The sequence below is a fragment of the Spermophilus citellus genome (genome assembly GCF_964194105.1).
Source record: "Spermophilus citellus genome assembly, chromosome: 17".
In the NCBI taxonomy this organism is placed as follows: Eukaryota; Metazoa; Chordata; class Mammalia; order Rodentia; family Sciuridae; genus Spermophilus; species Spermophilus citellus.
In genome coordinates this window covers 41249006-41271904 of record NC_138199.1, presented here as the reverse complement: position 1 = coordinate 41271904, position 22899 = coordinate 41249006, and the positions used below count along the sequence as shown (strand labels likewise).

The window sequence follows — 22899 nt, the reverse complement described above, 5'->3', positions numbered from 1 at the left end:
ACTTCTTTGAAACCAATTTTCTCCTTCTTCCCCAAGCCCCTAACAACCACTGACTTGTTTTCTGTGAAAGATACTTTAAATGAAGCAAATCTTTATGAGGACTTTCTATTTGGAAGTCCTTGAGCTAGATATTTCATAGAATACAATGATAAGTAAGAAAGTTTGTATCCTCAAATAGCTAAAAATCTAGCCTAGTTTTATATAATTTTGAGACTACACATACTACAGACCTGAATTTCAATATGAATCGTGCCCACTAAAGATGTTACCTCAATTTTGAGAACATTAAACAAAATTCTGTACCTTCATGAATGCCACTAATTACAATTTCTTTAAAATTCTTTAAAAAGGAACAAATTTATGATCAGAGGATGTTCCAGATATTTTTTTTAAATAAACTCTTTTTAAAATGAAATAACATGTACAGGGAAAAAATTGTGCAAAAATTTCAAGTGCACAACTTGATCTTTCCAGGTTAATTAATGTCAACCTAGATCAGCTCTCTAATACAATAAAAAGGCAACACCCTAAAATCTTTTGGTTTAGATAGAATAACTACATCATTGAAAGAAAGTAAGAGATAAGAGAACCATGCTCAGCAAAGGCTCTGGGAGAATTGTGGGGATAAGTAGTGAGAAAATGGACAGCATATTAAAATTCATGAGAAAATATGCCAGTTAGATTCTGTGAATAACAAAGCGATTATTATGCAAGATCAGGTTTTTCTTTCATCATTACAGAAAGACACAAAATCATTATCATGATCTGCCATGTGTTTTTCCTTTGTCATTAGATGCTGGGGCAGGACCATTAAATGTTCTGTGTTACCCAGGGGAACTGTCACAGTGGTGAGTGATGGTGGTCACCATGCTCGTGGCTTTTTATGATCCTAATTGTAAGCGCAAAGGAACAGTGAAAGGGAACCAATTTAAAAGAAGGGCAGAATGGAAGGGTGGGCATTTTCTTGTGATGACAAAAAACTGAATCTTTTCTTAATCCTACTGTCTCTTTCTTCATGCTTTACACCTGCTATTTCCAGAACAGACAAAACTAGTATTGTGTTTGGAACCTCCTTGGGCAATACAATGGGGACTACTGGTCAAAAGGGATAATACATGCAAATCAGGAAAGAATGTTAACATCAGGAATAATCATCCTATAAAAATGTGCATAATTGGGTAAATAATTTACCCACATTATAATTTCAATATGCAAAGAAAGTATTGCTTTTTATTTTCTAAGATAGACCTAATTCTTCTTGCAAGCTTCTGCCTTTCTCTATGGAGAGAGCAAACAACCCAACCCAAACTTTAAACTTGTCAATTTAAGATAAAAACCCTTCTTAATTTAAATAAGTAGTTGCTTTTGAATAATACGTTTTCTTTTGGGTGAGTGCAAAGCATTTCACATTTCTTTTTCTTATCCCTGTTTCTCTTCAAAATAATGTCTAGTTGTATAAAAGGATTTGTGACCTAATGGTGGCAAGAAGAGAAGGGACCTCGGTTAAATTTGTCTCTGCTGCAGAGCAGTGTGTCTATAGAATCATGGTCTCTTTGAGATGTCACAAAACTCACCTGGCCTTTGGACAGCATGCTGACATTATCACTGGGAACTTTTGCTTTAGCTATCTGCTCTACACACCGCAGCCTCGTTTCCACTAGACTCTTCTGCATTCCTGTGATCGCTCACTGGCATACCCTGTAGGCCACACGGACTTTGGAGAAATAGGATTACTGCTGCCTCAGGCTCATCCATCCATCCAGTTCTGTCACTCTTGAACTACCACTATATTGGATGTTGGACCAAGCCAAAGGGATGCCCCTTGCCTTCAACTTTCTCCTTATGCTATTTAACATGCCTTGGGGAAAGGTGCTCAAGACCCAGGACAAGATCTAACTCCTCTTTTCCACTTTCAGGGCCACTCTCCATCCCTCATATCTATTTTTTTCTTTGGGTGGGGTGTTCTATATATCCTCTTGCTTTAGTGGAAGGAGGTCAGCAGGATATGTTCAGACATAATGGTAAAAAAAAAGGCATTTTTTTTTTCCTGCTTTGTGAAAGAATCCATTAGGAGTAGTTCCTAGGTCTGAGGACGTGAGTGCTTGCCTATCATGTGAGAGAACCTGGGGTTCAATTCCTAGTACTGCAAAAATGACAAATAGGAGCGGCTCCTGATAGGGTAGCTGCAAGGCAGCTGGGACTGGGGTTTATAAAATATTTGTTTATTCTTCCCCAATATTGTTTCAGTTTCCTTTAAGGGGAGAATGGTAAAACCTTAATATGCCAAAATTCAAAAATTCTGACCATCGATGAGAGAAAAATGAAATTTGTGACTTCCATATCTGAGGCTACTTATTCTTTAGGCCTTTTCTTTTCTTTATTTTTATTATTGGTTGTTCAAAACATTACATAGTTCTTGACATATTTCATACATTCTTTAGGTCTTTTCTAAAGCTGAATTTCAAAATGACTTTTGGGGAAAAAAAATCCCTATTTGAAGTTTGAGATTGAGTTACATTGAAGAAGAATGTATTCCAGTTCTCATTTATCTTTTTTTTCTGCCCTTTTCTCCCTTCTCTTCTTCTCAGCTTCAGGAAAAAAAAAATCATTTAATTCTCCTATTGACAAAAGACCACATTGCCTTGAACCTCTGGGTCGTCAGAAAAACAACATGAAAGACCAAAATTCCTACGAGAACAGTGTTTTTGTATTTTATGTTTTATATTCTTCTATTTCTTTTAAAAATATATGAAACCTTAGTGAAGGGAGTTGTTGAGAGCCACAGGCGGTGGCCCCAGCAAACTTCCAGCTGATTGACTCACAGCAGCCCCATCAAACTTCCAGCTGATTGGCTCCTCTGGGGTGACGCTCATTGGGCTATTTCCCCGCCTTTTCAGACCATGGAGCTGCTCATTGGGGATTCTTTTGGCTCCGCCCACACGACCCAGCCAATGGGCCTCAAGGGCGGGAAGAGTGCCCTTGAGGTGCTCCGAGAAGAGCCGGTGGCGGCAGTTGGGCTCTGAGGGAATTCCTGAAGAGCTTGCATGCTGGGGCTTGTGCTGTTCTAAAAATAAAGTTCCTTCTTGCTTGACAAGTGGCTCCTGAATTGTGCCCAGCCAGACTGTGGCAGGGAGTATTTTTGGATCCTTTGTAAATGAACACAAATACAGTCTTGGATCTCAAGGATCTTCTACCTTCAACTTATCTGCAGTAGTTAAGGGGTCCTAGAGATATCCAAGAAGACATGGGGTGTAGTATATTGACTTTCTGATAGGCTATGTTTGCAATTGACATGGAAAATACAATTTTGCAAGCTTTGTCAATATCCTCATAGCCAGAGACAAGATGTTTATACTTAATTCCTCATTTACATAAGTGGACTTATTTATTGAGGTTTAGATAACATTTGGGTGAGATTTCAATGTATACCCAATATCTCAGACACAGAAATGGACAGAGAATAACCTTATAAACATATATGTGCCCAATAATAAATCATAACATTGCTATATTTATTTTTGATTGTTTCAAAAGAAATAAACAAATATAGTTGAAGCAAACTTCCCATCTCACTTTTCTCCCCACTCACTGCAGAATACCATTATTCAAATGTTAATGTATATTTCATGTTTTTATGATTTTACTACATAAGTTTATGTCTATAAACATTTTTTATGTTTAAATATTCATATAAACAGTACTATGCTGTAGATAATATTTTTTTGTAACTTTGCTGATACAGAATTTATCTCTATTATCCTATTTTGTGTTTTCTATTTACCATGCTTTTATTTACTTCCTTTAAACATTTTTCTGCCTTCTATTAAAGTTATTGATTTATCCTTCACGCCCCCCAAACACACTTCTACTGGCATGAAAGTTATGTTTAAAAATATTAGCCATTATTTACTATGGAATTAAAAAGGAGTTTCTCTAGTAAACAAGTAGGGTTTCAGGTTTAATTACATACAGCTTTATGTGATATAGAAAAAAGTGCCAGTAAGCAAAGCTTGTTATTTTCCTATAGACTTACACAGTTTTAGAATATATATCTTTTTCTCAATGTAATTACATAGAAGCTTAAATATTTATTTTTTAGACTTTTTAAAATCCATTTTTCTTTCTTCTTTCCAGTGGAAGTTTGTGGTGACCAAGTATATTTTCTTCACAATGATAAAATGAACAAAAACTTATTTCTTTTTCTCTTTATAAGGAGAAACAATGTAAACATTTTTTTTATTCATCCAGCATTTACCCTTATGTTTATTTATTCATTTTTGTTTGTTTGTTTATTTTTGGTACTAGGGATTAAACCCAGGGACACTTTACCACTGAGCTACATCCCTAGTCCTTTTTATTTGGACACAGGGTCTTACTGGGTTGCTGAGGATGTTACTAAATTTTCCATTCCCCTGCTTCATTCAGCCTTCCCACCTCCACAAGTCACTGGGATTACAGGCATGTGGCACAGTGCCTACACCCTTAAATTTATAGCATGCACACTCAATGGGGTGTAAGATATTGTCAGCCTCTTTGAACAATATGTAATCAGCCTCTTTTGAATAACGTATAATCTTAGAGAGTTGATCCCTCTCATTCTTCATGTCATTACTGTAATTTGGTTTACCATTTCAAAAACTCTCTCAGCTTAGAAATACTTGTCAAAAGTGATTTTTAATAGTCAATATTAGGGGCTGGGGATGTGGCTCAAGTGGTAGCGCGCTCACCTGGCATGCGTGCGGCCTGGGTTCGATCCTAAGCACCACATACAAACAAAGATGTTGTGTCCGCCGAAAAGTAAAAAATAAATATTGAAAATTCTCTCTCTCTCTCTCTCTCTCTCTCTCTCTCTCTCTCTCTCTCTCCTGTCTCACTCTCTCTTTAAAAAAAAAAAAGAAATCTGCTGATAACATATTATTGTTTCTTTGTAGGAAATCTTTTTTTATCCTATTGCTTTTAAGATTTTCTCTCTTTCCATCGTGTTCTGTGTTTCACTTTGTTTAGATGTATACAATTCTTATGTTTTTCTGTCTGGTGCTCAGTGATTATCTACTCAAATATTGCTTCTTCCCCATTCTGTCTATCTCATCACTAAAAAACTCCTTTAGAAATATATTAGGTCTTCTCATTTGATCCTCTCAAACTCTGAACTTCTTTTTCTTATTTTCCATGTCTTCAAAATTACATGATATGTTCTAGGTGGTTTTCTTAGTTCTGTCTTCTACTTCATTATTTATTTTGCATTAGTTTAAATTGTCCATTGAGGTTTCATTTTCAATAAATATTTTTAAATTAAAATTTTCATCCCTTAATGTTTAATTTTATTATATTTTAATTTTTCATTATATTTTAATTTGATCCTTTTTTCAAGAACTGCTTGTTTGTTTTGTACTATTTATTTTCTTGTTTTCAGTTGGTTTTTATTTTTTTAATCTTTTAAATGATTTAAAAAGAGATTGTTTTATTATCTCTTTCTGATTTTCCTATTGTTTCTAGTTTGTAGGGTACAGTTTCCCTCTCTGTTGGGTTCCCTCATGATGGTTTTGCTTCTTCATGTGGTATATAGTTTTGTCGTCAGCTCATGTTAAGTAAAGCATGTTCACTCTATGGGAATTCCTTGTACCCTGAACATAGTTTTGCAAGAGGCCATCCCCATAGAATAATTTTTCATTTTCTTGTGGATTTACATTCCCACTTTGTTTCTAGCATCTAGGGATTCCTCTTTCTGATACTTTAGTAATAATATCTATATTTTTGTTGCATCAGGTGAGACTGGATTATCCATATTTAACCTGCTAAAAAGGCCCACATAGTAAAAGAAAAAAAAAGTGAATTTTCTGTTTATAAAAAGACATGTAGGTAATTTGATACATAGAGTAAAAATCATGCATATGTGTAAAGTCCTAGAATTACCAACTAAAATCTTACATTATAGTCATCCCTGTCTAGATTGTTTTTGTTTGTGTATGTGTGTGTGTACTTTGTGATGAGATTTCTAAACCCAGTGGCACTGGAAAAAACCTAACATGTATTCTGTAATAATTGGGCTTAGGGGAGGGAAAGGGGAAATACTGGGTAGTTATACTGGCCAAATTATATTGTTATATTGTGTGCATGTACAAATAAGTAACAACAAATCTCATCATTATGTACAACTATACTACACCAATAAAAAATATGGGAAAAAAAGAACTGGGTATAATTTTGCTTTGTTGAACATCAGGTACTAAAAGGAAAAGCACTGAAAATAAAATTTTAGATAAAAGCCTACTACTGAAGCAATTATCTGTATTTAATATATAAAGTCAGTGGCACATTCACTAGGAAGGACACAAACAATTGGAAAATACAATGGCCTAGAAACTTGGAAAGCCATACCCTAGACTTTGTTCCATTTGACCTTGGCAAGTCATTGAGGGTCTTATAGTCTCAGTTTCCTCATCTCTACAAAGGAAGTAACATTCTCCACAGCCTACAATTGTATAATTCTAGATAGTATGAAGATAGACAGTGTTATGTGAAAATGCCTCAGAAACTTGATGCTACCACATGAAATAAACTGAGAGAGGGCTGGGGATGTGGCTCAAGCGGTAGCGCGCTCGCCTGGCATGCGTGCGGCCCGGGTTCGATCCTCGCACCACATACAAACAGAGATGTTGTGTCCGCCGAGAACTAAAAAATAAATATTAAGAATTCTCTCTCTCTCTCTCTCTCTCTCTCTCTCTCTTTAAAAAAAAAATAAACAGAGATATGAGTCAACGTACAAGTAGACTATAAACAAATACATAAAAAATTCATACCATTGTCACAGAGTTATGCAAATTGAAAATATATATGATGGGATGCTATTATCACCTATTAGAATGGCTAAAAGAAAGAAACGAATCGACAATACTAAGTCCTAGTAAGGTTGCAGAACAATTGGGAGTTTCACACATGACTAGTGGAAGTGCAAAAAGGTGCAGTCACTTTGAAAAACCAGTTTTGGGGGGTCTGGGGTTGTGGCTCAGCAGTAGAGTGCTTGCCCAGCACCTGCAAGGTGCTGGGTTTGATCCTTAGCACCACATAAAAATAAAAATAAATAAATAAAATAAAGATATTGTGTCCACCTACAACTAAAAAAAAAAAAAAAAGAAAAAAAAAGAAAAAACAGTTTGGCATTTTTTTTTACAAACATGCATTTATTATTCCATGCATTAATTCCACATCTAGGGTATTTACTCAAGGGAAATAAAAACTTATGGTATATATTCAGAAGCCTCTGTGTGAATGTTTATTGTGACTTAATGCATAACCATCAAAAATTGGAAACAACATAAATGTTGCTCAACTAATGAATTGATGAAAAATTGTGGCACATGCATATAATACAGTATTTCTCAATAAGAAGGATTAAACTATTGATACACACTACACCATGGATAAATCTGAAAGCAATTATGCTGAATGGAAGAAGCCAGGTGGCAAAAGATTACATACCATATGAATGATGGAAAACATATTGGAAGAGGCAAAATTAAGAGACAGAAAATAAATTCATGGTTTCCAGGGCCTGGAAGTGAAGGAATAGACTGACCACAAAGGGACACATGGAAATTCGAAAGGGTGATGAAATAGTTTCATATTTTAATTATGGTGATTGGAAATTTATGTCTTAATAAATTATGGTTTTTGGTATTTTAATTATGGTATTTGGAAATTTATGTCTCAATAAATTTGACCACCCCTTAAAGTATTTTTCACAATGCTAATCACAAATTTTAATAGTAATACAAGTGTAAGCTTCTTTTTCTCCTATGAGAAAATTATACCATAACTGAGAAATCAATAATGACAATAAATTTTTAAAGATTAAAATGAAAAACACCTGTAAATAAAATACAATATGCCTTAAGTAATAATAGATATGTATAATATTTAAATGATTACTTATATTGCTATATTTATCACTTTTTGATTTTATGAACTAAATATCAATGAAAGTTCTTTTTTTTTTTTCAGAGAAATAGTTTCATTTTTCTTTCAAATAATGTTGATGCTGAATTTCTCATATAAACCCAGCTTGCCACCTTCAGGCAACTGAATGATTTACAGAAACCAGAGCTAGAGCTAGAATATTAATTTTTCATATTTCTTGATAACGCTTAATTAATAATAATCATATTTCCATTGCTCTATTAGCACTTCTTTTTTTTGGTACTGGGGATTGAACTCAGGGGCATTCAACCACTGGGCCACATCCCCAGCCCTTTTTTGTATCTTATTTAGACAGTCTCACTGAGTTGCGTAGGGCCTCATTAAGCTGATGAGACTGGCTTTGAACTCACAACCCTATTGCCTCAGCCTCCCAAATTGGCTGGGATTACAGGTGTGCACTACCATGCCCAGCGCTATTAGTACTTTTGTGAAATTGGTCTAGAACCTTTCCTTAATAATTTACTGGAATCTCCCCCACTTTCAAAGCTTTGTTCAAATGCCACTAACTCCAAGAAGCCTTCCCTGATGATTCTAGCTACCTTTTTCCTCCTTGAAATATTTTATCTCCTTCATTACACGTAATTTCATTAAAGGTAATGATCTTATATAGATTACACATATTTTTATGTCCCTGTGTGGCTACTAAAAAGGGTACTTATAAGTACATTTTAATATTTGTTGAATAAATAAATGAACGAATAAATGTAAAGCTAGAGTAAACCCTGGAGCTTTCATTTGGAAGAGGCTTTATTTGCCAGTAGATTAATGAGAATTCCACACATTTTATATGCATACATGTAAAGTGTTAATTTTCATGAATAATGTTTAGAAGGATTTCAATTTCTATTAACCTCAAAAAAATAACATCAGTGAATGGTTTGTCTGCTTGGTTATTTGCCCTGTGATACTCAAATCTTAAAATCTGGGCATATAAAACATAAGATTTAAAAGAGAAGAAAGTGTGATTGATAATGATCTCTTTTGGACAGAAAGGTGGGAAATGTCTCCCAGTAATCTGGTCATGTAATTATTTTCCTCCAAATCCCCAAGTTGCTAATAACCTACAATTTTGTGTGTGTGTGTGGTGCTGGGGATTGAACCCAGGAACTTGTGTATATGAGGTAAGACCTCTACCAACTGAGCTATAAATCCCCAGCCCTAACCTACAAATTAATAGGATATGCTATCAAAGGCAGGCAAGTCACTACTACCTGGCTCACTGCAAATTTCCCAGTTTTTTTTTTTTTTTTTTTTTTTGTCTAGTTCCATCTGGTTTACAGAGGGAGGTTTTTCATGTTTATATTCCCTCTAAAGTATATAAAACTTACCTCCCTCTCTCTTGAGGTCTACATGTAAACATGTATACAGGACTATTCAATGAAAAACTGGTTGTAGGGTTTTGGTTTTGTTTACTTTTAAAGGGGAAGTGTTTTTCTAACAACAACAACAACAAAAATCCTTTCTTTTGTCATTTTGAGGACCCTTAATCCCTCCTGTCAATTCTTCCTTTCTCATTATACCCTCCCCTCTCTGTGCCTTCCTCTAAGACTCAGATTTATCTATTACAGAGAGAAAGTAAACAGATTCTTAACAAGCATGGGAGGCTCTAGAATGTTCCTCTAGTCAGCAGTAACCTTGAATAGTTATTTCTGCTTTGGTGAGGGTTGAGGAGGAAGAAAGTCTCTTGGTTTATTAGTGAGCTAGAAAAAGGAGAAGACTATACAGAGGGGAAAAAATCAGATTTGCACATATGTGTGTGTGTGTACTTATATATTTGTGTGTTCATGCAGCGTTTTGCCACTGAGCTATACCCCAGCCCTTTTTATATTTTGAGATAGGTTCTTGCTAAGTTGCTGAGACTGGCCTTGAGCTTGCAATCCTCCTCACTCAGCCTCCTGAGTCACTAAGATTATAGCCATGTGCCACAGTGCCCAATCAAATCAGATTCATATTTTGGGATACAAATTTCCCACAAGTGCAGATTTATAATACCAATCTTGACTAAAAGTTTTTTCTTTCCTTCAGTGTGGATTCTCTTATAAAAATGTGAACTTGCTGTTTCTCTTTCATCAGTACTTTTATTTCAATTCTCTCATTGACTAAGTCTTTTCTTCATCACATATATGCTGTAGCAGCTACATTTTCTTCCAGATATTCTTTTCTCTCCCTTTCATTTACCTTCAATGATTCTAATCAGACATCTCCAAATGTATTAAGTACATTTTGCTCCCTAATTATTTTTTCATCAACTTACATTCTGGCTTCTGTCTACTTCTCTTTACCAAAACAACTCTTGTTTCGGTCAAATTAATGGGTTTAAAAAAATATCCATATACTTTGCCAGGTGCATGGAGCACACCTACAATCCCAGTGACTCCGAAGGCTAAGAAGGAGGATTGCAAGTTCAAGGTCAGCCTCAGCAATTTCACAAGATTCTAAGTAACTTAGACCCTGTATCAACAAAAATATAAAACACACACAAACACACACACACACACACACACACACACACACACATATATATATATATATATATATATATATATATATATATATATAATTTTAAAATTAAAAGGGCTGGGAATATAGTTCAGTGGTAAAGTATCCCTGGGTTCAATCCCCAGTACCCCCCTTCAAAAAATATCCATATATTTTGATATCATAGCTCACTTTTTCTTGTGAGCATTTAGGTTCCATTATTATTAGGTTTCTACATATCACCATCTGTCTAGTGTCATTAATTCTTTGGTTGTTGTTGTATTAGTGATATCTTTGATAATTTTCTTTTTCTTTCTTTTTTTTTCTCTACATAACTACTTTTAACCACCACGACAGTGGTCCCATACTTTCCTTTCTTTCCTAAAGATGACTTAACAATTCTATTCCATTTTTGTAAATCTTTAATATTGAGTCTCCTTCCTGTCTCTTTTAGATGCTCAGAAACAGGTTATTTGGATTCAAGAACATTTTGAAAGACTTATCATGAAGCAATAGCAGCAGGGTGCAATTCATAGTCCTCACACTTCTTTAAATATCACTTCTTTCAGATTTTTCTTGTGATCCAAAGATAATAAGAAATAGATTCAGTGTTGTTGGGGATACTGACCTTTCTTCCCAAATTCAACCCATATATTTTCTATTTTTACTCTTTATTTGTGTCTTGTTTGCCATTGTAATTTGTAAACTCAGTGGACAGGAAATAACTGTTAATCTTTCAGTTTGGATTAGCCCCAAGCACATGGTTATTAATGGTAACATGTTTTGAATGTCCTTTGTTGTAAAAAGAACAATGTTAAACTCCATTTGAGTTTTTCACTTTATTTTCCTTCCTTCTTGGCTTGTATATTTTATTTTGGAGACTCTTTTTAGGTGGTTCGAATATAAGAATAACGTCAGCCTTATAGTAATTAGGAACATTTGAAGAAAATACATTATTTAGGTACTAAGATCTAGATAATTCCCTCTTTCACTGAATATAGTGATTATTAGTGTGATTTTGAATCCAGGCCCCCTTACCTGGATTTGTCATGAAGGGTAAGTTTCTGAGACTTGTTTCTTACTTGTGAAAATTAGAGATTGTAAACAAATTACCTTTTTGAATTTTTGTGAAGAATAAAGGAAATCACATTGATTAGTAAATGGTAACTAAGCAATTGCTTAGTAAATGGTAACCATTATTAGTTTCAAATGATTCTGCATTTGGTTTTTGGTTGTTTTTTAGTACTTGAGATTTAACCCAGGATCTCTTTACCACTGAGCTACATCCCCAGACTTCTTTACTTGCTTATTTATCTTAATTTTTTTTTAAAGAGAGAGAGAGAGAGAGAAAGAGAGAGAGAGAATTTTTTTTAATGTTTATTTTTTTCGGTGGACACAACATCTTTATTTTATTTTTATGTGGTGCTGAGGATCGAACCCAGCGCCCTGCGCATGCCAGGAGAGCATGTTACCTCTTGAGCCACATCCCCAGCCCTTATCTTAATTAAAAAAAAAAAACATTTTTTTTTAGTTGTAGATGGACACAATAATCTTTGTTTACTAATTTATTTTTATGTGGCGCTGAGGATCGAACCCAATGCCTCACGTGTGCTAGGCAAGTGCTCTATCACTGAGCTACAGATCAAGCCCTTATTTTAAAAATTTGAGACAGGGTCTTGCTAAGTTGCTTAGGGCCTTGCTGAATTGCTGAGGATGGCTTTGAACTTTCGATTCTCCAGCCTTTGCCTCCCCTTTGCGATTACCTGTGTGTGCCACTATGCATGGTGATTCTGCACATTTTCTTAAGAAAGTGATACTATTATGTATAACTGGCCTTGTACTGAAATACTTACCTACTGAAGTCACCAATACCTTCCTTTGTCTGTACAGTATTTTTTTTCCCTGATTTGTAATATTTTGAATTCACAACAGAATCCAGAAGGTTGGGAGAGGCCCTTAATGGATGAGAGTTTGAAACTGAAGATGTTCTACTTCTACCAGATTTGGTGTCATTTATATCTGCTAAAATTGTATCTTCGGGTCTGGGGGATATAGCTCAGTTGGTAGAGTGCTTGCCTTGCATGTACAAGGCCCTTAGGGTTCAATCCCCAGCACCACCAAAAAAAAAAGCATCTTAGTAGATGTTGATCAGCCCCATTCTAAAGAAATTGGCATAAGTACAAATTAAATCTCACCTAAATCTTGGATTCCAATAACCTTATAGTATGTCTTTTCAAGTCTGTTCAGAGAAGGGTTGATGGTGAAATGACAGCTTTAAATTGCCACTGCCACCCACCTCGGCCCCCCCCCCTTTTTTTTTTGTACTGAGGATTGAACTCAGGGGTACTCTACCACTGAGCACATCCCCAGCCATGATCACCATTTATCATCATCATTTTTGAGACATCAAGGATCTTTTCGAGGATCTTGATAAGTTGCCCAAAGTTGGCCTCAAACTTGTGATCCTCTTGCTTCAGTCTCCCCAGTCGTTGGGATTACGGGCTTGCACCGTTGCTCTGGGTTGAGTTGACTTCTTTGGTAATAGGTTTTGGTTAATTACCACAGCAGGAACGAAGTCTAAGAAGCAATCTTCTTTATATTGTGTTAATTTTGTTATAGTCAACATTATTTACAAAATTGGCAGGTGCTGATCAGTTATTGAGGTTTCCAACGAATGTACATCTATTAAGATCAACTCCTAAGATCAATTATTCATTCATTCGTTTATCCAACGAATTCAACAAATATCGACTGCCCATTTTGAGTCACCGTGCTGGCTGCTGGGTGAACAATGGTGTTCTACAGTTTTGGCTTTTACAGTGTTTTGCCCTCTAGTTGAAGGGAAGGGAAAACATGCAAATAAGTTACATGCAGGGTTCTATGAAGAAAATGAAACAGCATGGGGAGAAGTAAACTTTGGAAACAATGAGAAGTTCAGCCCGGCAACTCAGGAACTGCGCGTCTTGAACAGGTCATTTCAGATCCATAAATGTGAGAATGAGCTGCCCAAGGCCATACTGTAGAATGGCTCCAGTATCTGGCAAAGGGTCACAACAAGTCATTTGTGTGAAGGCAGAAGAGACTGCGAGTGACCACACTGGAGAAAAAAGGAGGTGTCTTTGCGCCTCTTGGCTCCCAAGAGGAAGACCAGGAACTGGCCTTCGGTGCTTCTGCGGCCCGAGGCAGAACGTGCGTGGAAGCTGGCGGGAAACACCCAGGGGTGCGGCTTCGGTCATGCCCCGCGCACGAGTCTGGGAGGTTTTAGCCCCGCGCCACGTCATCGAGCCGCTCCCCCTCCCCTCACCTCGAGTCGCACGCGCGGAAGTAAACACCTCTACGTCATCAAGCCGCGTCTTCGCCTTTCCCCTCCCATCTCCCCAGATCAGTGGACGTACTCACCTCCGCTCCGGGCCAGGTCTATGTCCCGGTTTCCCGCCGTCGCGGGCAGGGCGCCAAGGCGGCTGGAGGAGGGTGAGCGGTCAAGAGAGCTCCAGGAAGAGCGGCCCTCTGCTGTTTCCATCGTTGATAGAGGTGCGGTCCGCGGGACGCTACGGAAACCAGCGGGAGTTATGGCACGGGGGTTTGGGGGGATAAAAGTCTGTTTTTGGCAGTAGAGAAGAGCAGGGGAGGAAGCCGGGGCGTTCTCCTGGTCCTGCAAGCCGGAGGCGAACTTTGCGTCCAGTGAGCACTTTGGCTTAGAGGGGGGCGGTCCCATACCCAAGTTGGGTGAAAACCTCGCTGGGGACAAAAAAGTGAACCCCAAAGCCGAAAAACGTTCTTCTGTTAAACAGGCTCATAAAGCCTTTGTTCTCTACCCATTCATCCTCCCCCACCCCCTTCGTCGGGCCGCCAGCCTGCCTTTGGGTACGGTATGAAGGGAGCCAGTTTCCAGGAGCCAGTTTCCATGGTTACCCACCACTTGGCCTTCTGGGATATCAGTCACTCTGAACAGGGACCTAACTTGAACCATGAATCAGAAGCAAACACAGGTGGCTTCTAATTCAGCTGAGAGTTTTCTGCCGTGTTCCAGTTTTTGGTCTGTTGTTTAATAAAATTAAATTTTGTGCGTCTGTGTAGGTATGCATGCACGTACGTTGCCTTGTGCTAGACCTACTTTGTCAAGTACTTTGAGTTAAGCCTTAACCACTGCTGAAGATGTTAGATTTTACTAAAAAGTTATTCCGGGCTTATAAAGCTTCACTTACGAATTGTACACAGTTGATTTAACTGAAAAGTCTTGAATCGATCGCTTCCAGTTCTAGAATTCTATTGCCTTTTTTGTTTTCAATTCTGAGATATCATCAGAAGTATCTTTAAATTGCACAGTTGTTTTCCTATCGTTCCAGAAGAGAAAGGATGCACATCACAAGAGGGAGGAACTACTCCAACTTTTCCTATTCAGAAACAAAGAAAAAAACTTATTCAAGCAGTGAGGGACAATTCATTCCTTATTGTTACTGGAAATACAGGAAGTGGTAAAACAACTCAACTCCCAAAATATCTATATGAAGCAGGTAATTTTATTGGAAGTATTTTAAAAATTGCCTCTTTGGGGCAAATAGGACTTCTGTTTCACATAAATGCCCACTGCTTGTTTTACAGTCCTATTTCTCTTGGCATGCTCTCCCTGGGTCTTCTTTATGCTTATTTCAGCCTCAGTAATTAGTTCGGATGATAAATTTTTTCATTTTTAACATAATATAGTGGAATGACAGGTAGATAGAAATTTTCTTCTATAGAAGAAGATTGTCTTATAATAAGCTGTTAACTGTTGTTTTTGAGGACAAAGGAATATTGACATCTGTTGCTGACATTAGTGTTTCTTCAGAGCATAATCAAGTAAATACTTATTCCCTGATTCAGCTGACACCTAGCCAACTAACAAATTACCCATAAAATGTCTTTCTCTTCAGTATGGAAAAAACTTTCTGTATAAGGTTGGTAAAGAGCAAAATTATATAGAATTGATTTACATAAAAATTATAAAATTTTTTTTTCTTTTTGGCAGAAACCAGGAGTGTTCTACCATCAACCTATCCTCCCCAATCTACACAGTAGCCTATTTCTATTTATTTTTTTTAAAGAAAATAACAAATCATTTATTTTGTCTTTGAGCAAATAACCAATTTTTCACTTTTCCAACAATTACTTTGCTGTTACACTGAAATAATACTAAAATGCTAAATGGTCCATATAAGGTGATTGCACTGATTTTATTTGAAGTGAAGTTCAGGGTGTTTTGTAATATTTATAGAGAGCACATGCTAGAGAGCTGTTTTCAGATAGGATGAACTTGGTATTGCTGGGCATAGTCTTTTTTATTTTTTTGAGACAGAGTCTTGCTAAGTTGAGACTGGCCTTAAACTTGCAGTCCCCCTTACTCAGCCTCCATGAGTTGTTGGGATTACAGGGCTGCACTACCACACCTAGCCAAAATTAAAAATTTATGTTAACTTATTCTAATGTATCAAATTTAACATGCCATCTCTTAAGACACACTGCTATTTTATATACAGTTAAGAAAAAAAAATTGATTATGAGATGCATCCCCATTTCCAGAGATTTTAAAGGGTAAAAAAATGCCTATAAGAATCTTTTTTTTTTTTTAATATTTATTTTTTAGTTTTCAGCAGGCACAACATCTTTGTTTGTATGTGGTGCTGAGGATCGAACCCGGGCCGCACACATGCCAGGCGAGCACACTACTGCTTGAGCACACTACTGCTTGAGCCACATCCCCAGCCCCTATAAGGGGGCTGGAGTTGTGGCTCAAGTGGTAGAGCACTTGCCTAGCATGTGTAAGGCACTGGGTTCGATCCTCAGCACCACATAAAAATAAAATAAAGATCTACCTAAAACTAAAAAATAAAAATAAATTAAAAAAAGAATCTTTAAATCCAGTAGCATATTTAAATCCAGTTTCATTTCTGTGGAAAAGGTAGATTTATTTTAGGAAGTATTTGAAATTTTATAGATTCTTATGTTTTAAAATTCTTGGCTTTTTGGAATAAGTCTTTAGATAGAAATTAGAAGGAAAAAAAACCCATAAGAAAACAAAAGTCCCTCAAACCTAATTTAAAAAAATATATAGTTATAGAATGGTTATGAATATGAGTTCTTATTTCCATAGTGTGATTGTTGTTTACTTGTGAGATTTTTCTTTGGAAATATTAAAGTGCTTTGTATTTATTGACTTAGCTCTGGTAGGTGGAAGCAATTATTAACATTGTGTTTTTAACCCCTGATTTTGATAGGGTTTTCACAGCATGGTATGATTGGTGTGACTCAGCCACGAAAAGTAGCTGCCATATCAGTTGCTCAGAGGGTTGCTGAAGAAATGAAATGCACTTTGGGATCCAAAGTAGGATACCAAGTTCGTTTTGATGATTGCAGCTCTAAGGTATAAAAGTTTTGTTGCTATTTGTTTAACTACTGTAAACTTATAGAACAAGAGTAAAATGTTCTAAAAGGTTCTTTACCTCAAAATTCCATATGTATTTTAAAGAAACAAAGCCTCAGATTAGAATTAATTTTTGGTTGTTCATTGTTAATGTTTTACCTCTGCAATGTGGTATTTATCCCATTTTTTCCCTGTTCAATTAATTTTTAAGTGACAGGTTTATTTTTGTTAGGATTCTCTTTCTCTCTTTTTTTCTTTTTTGCCCTAAGTTTCTTTGACATGTTGGTTATATTTATATATTTTTTAAAAATTTTATTGTAAAGTGTACATGACAAAATTTACCATTTCAACCACTTTCAGATACGATTCCGTGGTATTAAGTACTGTACAACCTGTTGTGTAACCATTACCACTATTTTCAGAACTTTTTTTTCCTCATCCCAAACAAGAACTCTGTTTCTGTTAAAGGATAAACTCCTCATTCCCACCCCACCCAGCACCTGTAACCTATAGTCTACTCTCTAAATTTGCCTAACCTAGGTACCTCATATAAGTGGAATCACACAATATTTTGAACTTTGTGTCTTGCTTATTTCACTTAGCATGTTTTAAAAGTTTATTCAGTGTTGTGTGTTTGTGTTTTTGAAGTCAATGGAAACTGACAAGTTAATTAACAAGGTCAGCAAGGTGTTTTTTTGTGTGTGGTGTTGGTGATTGAACCCAGTATCTCAAGCATGCTAGATAAGGCAAGTGCTATTCTACTAAGCCACCCCAGCTCTGGCAGTTAGTATTTATTAAGCATCTTCTATATGCATGCCACCAAGTTCAAAATTGTTTTCTTTTTGATAAACAGGTAGTTTAAATTCCTTCAGGATTTCTCAGTCCTATGTCAGATGTAAAACAATCCCTGATTTACATATGGTTTCTAGTAGAAGTGGCTATCAAATGGTTTTCTCCAGAATACTGTCTTTTCCTTCCTAGTGTTCATGCCTGTGGATTTTTCCTTCTTTTTCCTTTCGCTTGTTTTATGAATGTCAGTGCTGTTCTCGCTAGCTTTTGGGCTGTATTCTTACCTCATTTTAATGCTAGTCAAGTGACACAATTTTTTTTCTTTTTAATAGAATGGGTAGGGGAGAGAAGAGAGTGAGTGGTATACACTTACCATTTCCTCTGCTTTTTCCCCTAAATCCTCTAAGTAGTGGCTAAGAGAACAGATGAATCCAATTTCCTTGTTGTTTCCCACACCTTGCTTACCTGAAGCCATGGCATTGTCTTGTCACTTTCCATTGACTTCTTTGTATCTCTTTAAGGTTACTTGTATTACTTTATCCCAAAACACCCACCTTAGTTCCTTATCTTTATAGGCCACACAGTTTCATAATTTACTGTCCTTGTTAGACTATTTTATATACACTTTTAGACTATTTTATATACACTTTTATTTAATCAGATTGGTTCAATCATTTAATGTCTGGACAATTTGGTTAAAAATTTCATTGTAGAAGTAGTAGTGAATTTTGTGATGTTATAAGTTGATATACTTTGGTGTTTGAACATTAGGAAACAGCAATCAAATACATGACTGATGGATGTTTACTGAAACATATTTTGGGAGATCCAAATCTTACCAAGTTTAGTGTCATTATTTTGGATGAAGCCCATGAGAGAACTCTAACTACAGTGAGTATTTTAATATATTTTCAGTTTTGTTCTTTTTTTTTTAATTAGCACGTAGTTTACTTGTTTGGGTTTGCTCTTTACTGAATAGAAAATTGCCTTCTCTTATATTTTACTCTACTAAAATAGGAATTCTTTGGTTGGGATAGTAATCTATTTAAAGTAGTTTGATTGGCAGATGCACTTGTGACTTACTAGACTTTATTTTTCTTTTCAGGATATCTTATTTGGTTTATTGAAGAAGCTATTTCAGGAGAAGTCTCCTAATAGGAAGGAGCATTTAAAGGTGGTGGTAATGTCAGCAACAATGGAATTGGCCAAGCTCTCTGCATTCTTTGGAAATTGTCCAATATTTGATATACCTGGAAGGCTTTATCCAGTCAGAGAGAAATTCTGCAATTTGATTGGTCCACGAGATAGAGAAAATACTGCATATATTCAAGCGGTATTACTTGGTGTCATTTTTATGTCTTTTTTGTATCTGTGATTCTAGTTAATTGTGTAGTGTTGTAATTCATTTGTTCTCTACTATTTTAATGACACCCCTCATGGGTCCTAGGGTTTTTTGTTTTTTTTTTAGTTCTAATAAGTTATACATGACAGTAGAAAGCTCTTCAATTCATTGTACAGAATGGAGCAGAATTTTTTGCTTTTCTGATTGTATATGAAGTAGAGTCACACCATTCATGCAATCATACATGTATCTAGGGTAATGATGTTCATCTCATTCTACCATCTTTCCTACCCCTTTGCCCCTCCTCTCCTTCCCCTTTGCCCCATCCAAAGTTTCTCCACTCATCCTACACACACACACCCACACACCTCATTACAGATTAGCATCCACTTATCAGAGAAAACATTCGGTCCCTGGTTTTGGGCTTGGCTTATTTAGCTTAGCATGATGTTCTCCAATTCCATCATTTTCCTGTAAATGCATAATTTTATTCTCTTTTAATGCTGGGTAATATTCCATTGTGTATATATACCACAGATTTTTTATCCTTTCATCTGTTGAAGGGCATCTAGGTTGGTTCCTCAGTTTAGCAATTGTGAATTGTGCTGCTATAAACATTGAAGTGGCTATGTCATGGTAGTATGCAATTTTTAAGTCTTTTGGGTATAGACTGAGGAGTGGGATAGTTGGGTCAAATGGTGGTTCATTCCAAGTTTTCTAAGGAATCTCCATATTGCTTTCCAGATTGGTTGCACCAATTTGCAGTCCTACAGGCAATGTATGAATGTGCCTTTTCCCCTACATCTTCGCCAACACTTATTGTTGCTTGTATTCTTGATAACTGCCATTCTGACTGGAGTGAGATGAAATCTTAGAGTAGTTTTAATTTGCATTTCTCTAATTACTAGAGAAGTTGAACTTTTTTTTCCATATATTGATCAATTGTATATCTTCTAGGGTCCTAGGACTTTTGAGAACCAAATTTGACTTTTCTATGGAGCAAGGGGACAAGGTAGTAGGGGAATGACTGTATTTCTATTAGTATATTACAGTTGTATTTTTTTTCTTTAGATTGTGAAAGTGACCATGGATATCCATTTGAATGAAATGGCTGGAGACATCTTGGTTTTTCTGACTGGTAAGTGTCCCATACCGGGTTTAAAAATGTCTTCTACTTTTGTGTTTTTGTTTTTGCTGTTAAAAATGTCTACTTTTTGTGGGGTTTTGTTGTTGTTTGTTGAGATAGGGTCTTTCTATATTGCCCAGGCTAGCCTTGAACTCCTGGGCTCAAGCAATCCTCCTGCCTCAGTCTCCTGAGTAGCTAGGACTATAAGCATATGCCCCTGTACCTTACTAAAGTCTGCTATTTGTAAGCAAGGAATGTGGCACTAGATTAGAGTGTTACCTCTATTGGGATATCTGGGCTCTTAATGGCTGCCTTTTTATGATTATCGGAATAGTTTTAGATTAAAGATTCATAAAATGTCAGGTTCATTAGTAAATACATGTAAAACGCATTGACCCTTTAGTTAGAAATTAAGTAGGAAAGTATTACTTTTTGGTCTATTTTACATAAAGCTATAACCTGACTAAATAGTCCTGGGGCTAAATGAATAATTCTATTATTTCAAAAGCTATCTTATTACTCCTTTTCTCTTTGAGGGATGTACTATGTGATAGTACATAAGATGGAGAATCTGGGTAGTATAGACTAGTCTGTGGCATTTTTTTGGTGGTCAAAAATAGAACAGTTAAGTTGGGCACAGTGGTGTATGCCTATAATCCTAGCAGTTTGGGAGGATGAGGCAGGAGGATCACAAGTTCGGAGCCAACCTCAGCAACTTAGCAAGGCCCTAAGAAACTCAGTGAGACCCTGTCTCTAATACAGTATAAAAAAGGGCTGGGGATGTGGCTTAGTGGTTAAGCACCCCTGGGTTCAATCCCTGATACCAAAACCAACAACCACAACAAAAAACAATAGAACAGTTAAGTCTCAAGACTACTGTAACTTTTCAAGAAGCATCATTCTACCAACAGGAATGAGTCATTCCATTGCTCATTTTCTGCACTGCCTCTTGTAATGTCAGAAGTGAGTCGTAACAATCTCTCTGCCTTTTGGAGATTATTTAAGTATTTTGAAATATTCCTGAGTTCAGTATCTCTTGAACTCATTTCCCCAGTGTAACAATTTAGTTAGTCTTCCCCAAATTCTGTATTAACAAAATGAGAGAATTGAAGATGATAACATTTTTATTCCTTTAGAGATTTAAATCCCTTAGAGTGTATCTCCTTTTTGTATCTCCTTTAGATCAAATGAGAGATGAAAAAAAAAATCTTACTAGGTGAAAATAATTTTAATGTAGACATTTTTATCCTTAAATTAATTTTGCTGTTTAGTTATTGAAGTTATTCTTTCCTCCCATTTCAGGCCAATTTGAAATTGAAAAAAGTTGTGAGTTACTTTTTCAAATGGCGGAGTCTGTTGATTATGATTATGATGTTCAAGATACCACCCTAGATGGCTTGTTGATATTGCCGTGTTATGGATCTATGACAACAGGTAATTCCTCATTAGGATAGAAAATATGACTGGTATTTTGTTGAATTATATAGAAAAGTATTCAAATCTTTAATGTGTGTGTGTGTGTGTATACACACACACAGACACACACACACACATATATATGTATGTATATATTTAGTTGTAAATGGAATAAGACTTATTTTTTATTTATTTATTTTTATGTGGTGCTGAGGATCGAAGCTAGTGCCTCACATGTGCTAGGCAAGTACTTTACCACTGAGCTACAACCCTAGCCCCCAAGTATTCAAATCTTAAATGTTTAGGTTAATAAGTTTCACAAACTGACCTCACTTTTGTAACTTAACACCCACAGCATGTAATAGAACATTAAGAGTCCATTGTCCCTTGAATGAAGTGATTTTTGCTTTAAGTTTTTTCACATTAACTTTTTTTTTTCTTTTTGTTATTGGGGATTGAACCCAGGGGCACTTTACCACTGAGCCCAGTCCTTTTATTTTTTATTTTGAGAGAGGTCTCACTAAGTTGCTGAAGTCCTGTCTCACACTTCTGAGTCCCTGGTATTTCAGGCATGTGCCCCCACATCCAGCTTACATTAACATTTTTAAGAGCCTTGGATATTTCCCTAAGTTTTTTTAAGAAATGGGTATGTCGGGGCTGGGATTGTGGCTCAGCGGTAGAGCGCTGGCCTAGCACAGGTGGGACCCGGGTTCAATCCTCCCCACCACATAAAAATAAAGGCATAGTGTTGTGTCCATCTACACCTAAAAAATAAATAAATAAATATTTAAAAAAGAGAGAGAATGGGTATGTCTTTGCACACCAGAACAAAATATTGGTGGGGATTCTTTGAAATGAATACTATAGTTTCTTGATAGTAGTACCATTCTAGAAATAATTTATATACAAATATATATCACAAATATATAAATACAATTAATTGTTTTCCTTTTAAGTAGCCATATATTAGTTTGCTCTTCAAGAATGATCCTCTTTTTTTATGAATTCAAAGATCAAATGCAAACTTTGTTTGCTGTTGGATCATAATAATATTGTTGAATGAGAATTAGAAATTGTCTTGTAAAAGTTTTATTGTGGAATTTGAGTTGTAAAACTAAACAGAATTTAATCTTAACCTGTTAGAGTTTCATTGGTATTAGTATTTAAATGTTTTTAATATTTTATTCGTATTGTTGTTTTTGTCTAGTTGTTGAGTAGGTGACTCTTTATATTAAAGTTTTGCAAAGTATGTGTCAAGTTAAGAACCATAGATGCAGTATAGTTTTGAAAAATCTCTTTAGTGATATTAGGTTCTTCCTGTCAACATTGAAATGCAGGTCTCTATTTTAGATCTTTACATTTTCAAGGGAA

The 22899-nt window shown here is 36.0% G+C and overlaps 1 protein-coding gene and 1 long non-coding RNA gene across 2 annotated transcripts in view; one reads left to right on the top strand and one right to left on the bottom strand.

Moving 5' to 3' along the window:
• The window catches only part of LOC308635743, a 573614-nt gene that overhangs the window by 380386 nt on the left and 170329 nt on the right, over window positions 1-22899 (bottom strand). The gene's annotated exons all lie outside the window — the stretch shown is intronic.
• Window positions 13817-22899, top strand: part of DHX40 (DEAH-box helicase 40) — a 43254-nt gene continuing 34171 nt past the window's right edge. Inside the window, exons 1-7 of the mRNA XM_081272083.1 lie at window positions 13817-13986; window positions 14802-14969; window positions 16710-16855; window positions 18416-18535; window positions 18750-18977; window positions 20058-20124; window positions 21415-21546. Of these exons, the coding sequence (XP_081128209.1) occupies window positions 13875-13986; window positions 14802-14969; window positions 16710-16855; window positions 18416-18535; window positions 18750-18977; window positions 20058-20124; window positions 21415-21546 (973 nt within the window). The 5' untranslated portion in view covers window positions 13817-13874. The remainder of the gene's footprint in view (window positions 13987-14801; window positions 14970-16709; window positions 16856-18415; window positions 18536-18749; window positions 18978-20057; window positions 20125-21414; window positions 21547-22899) is intronic.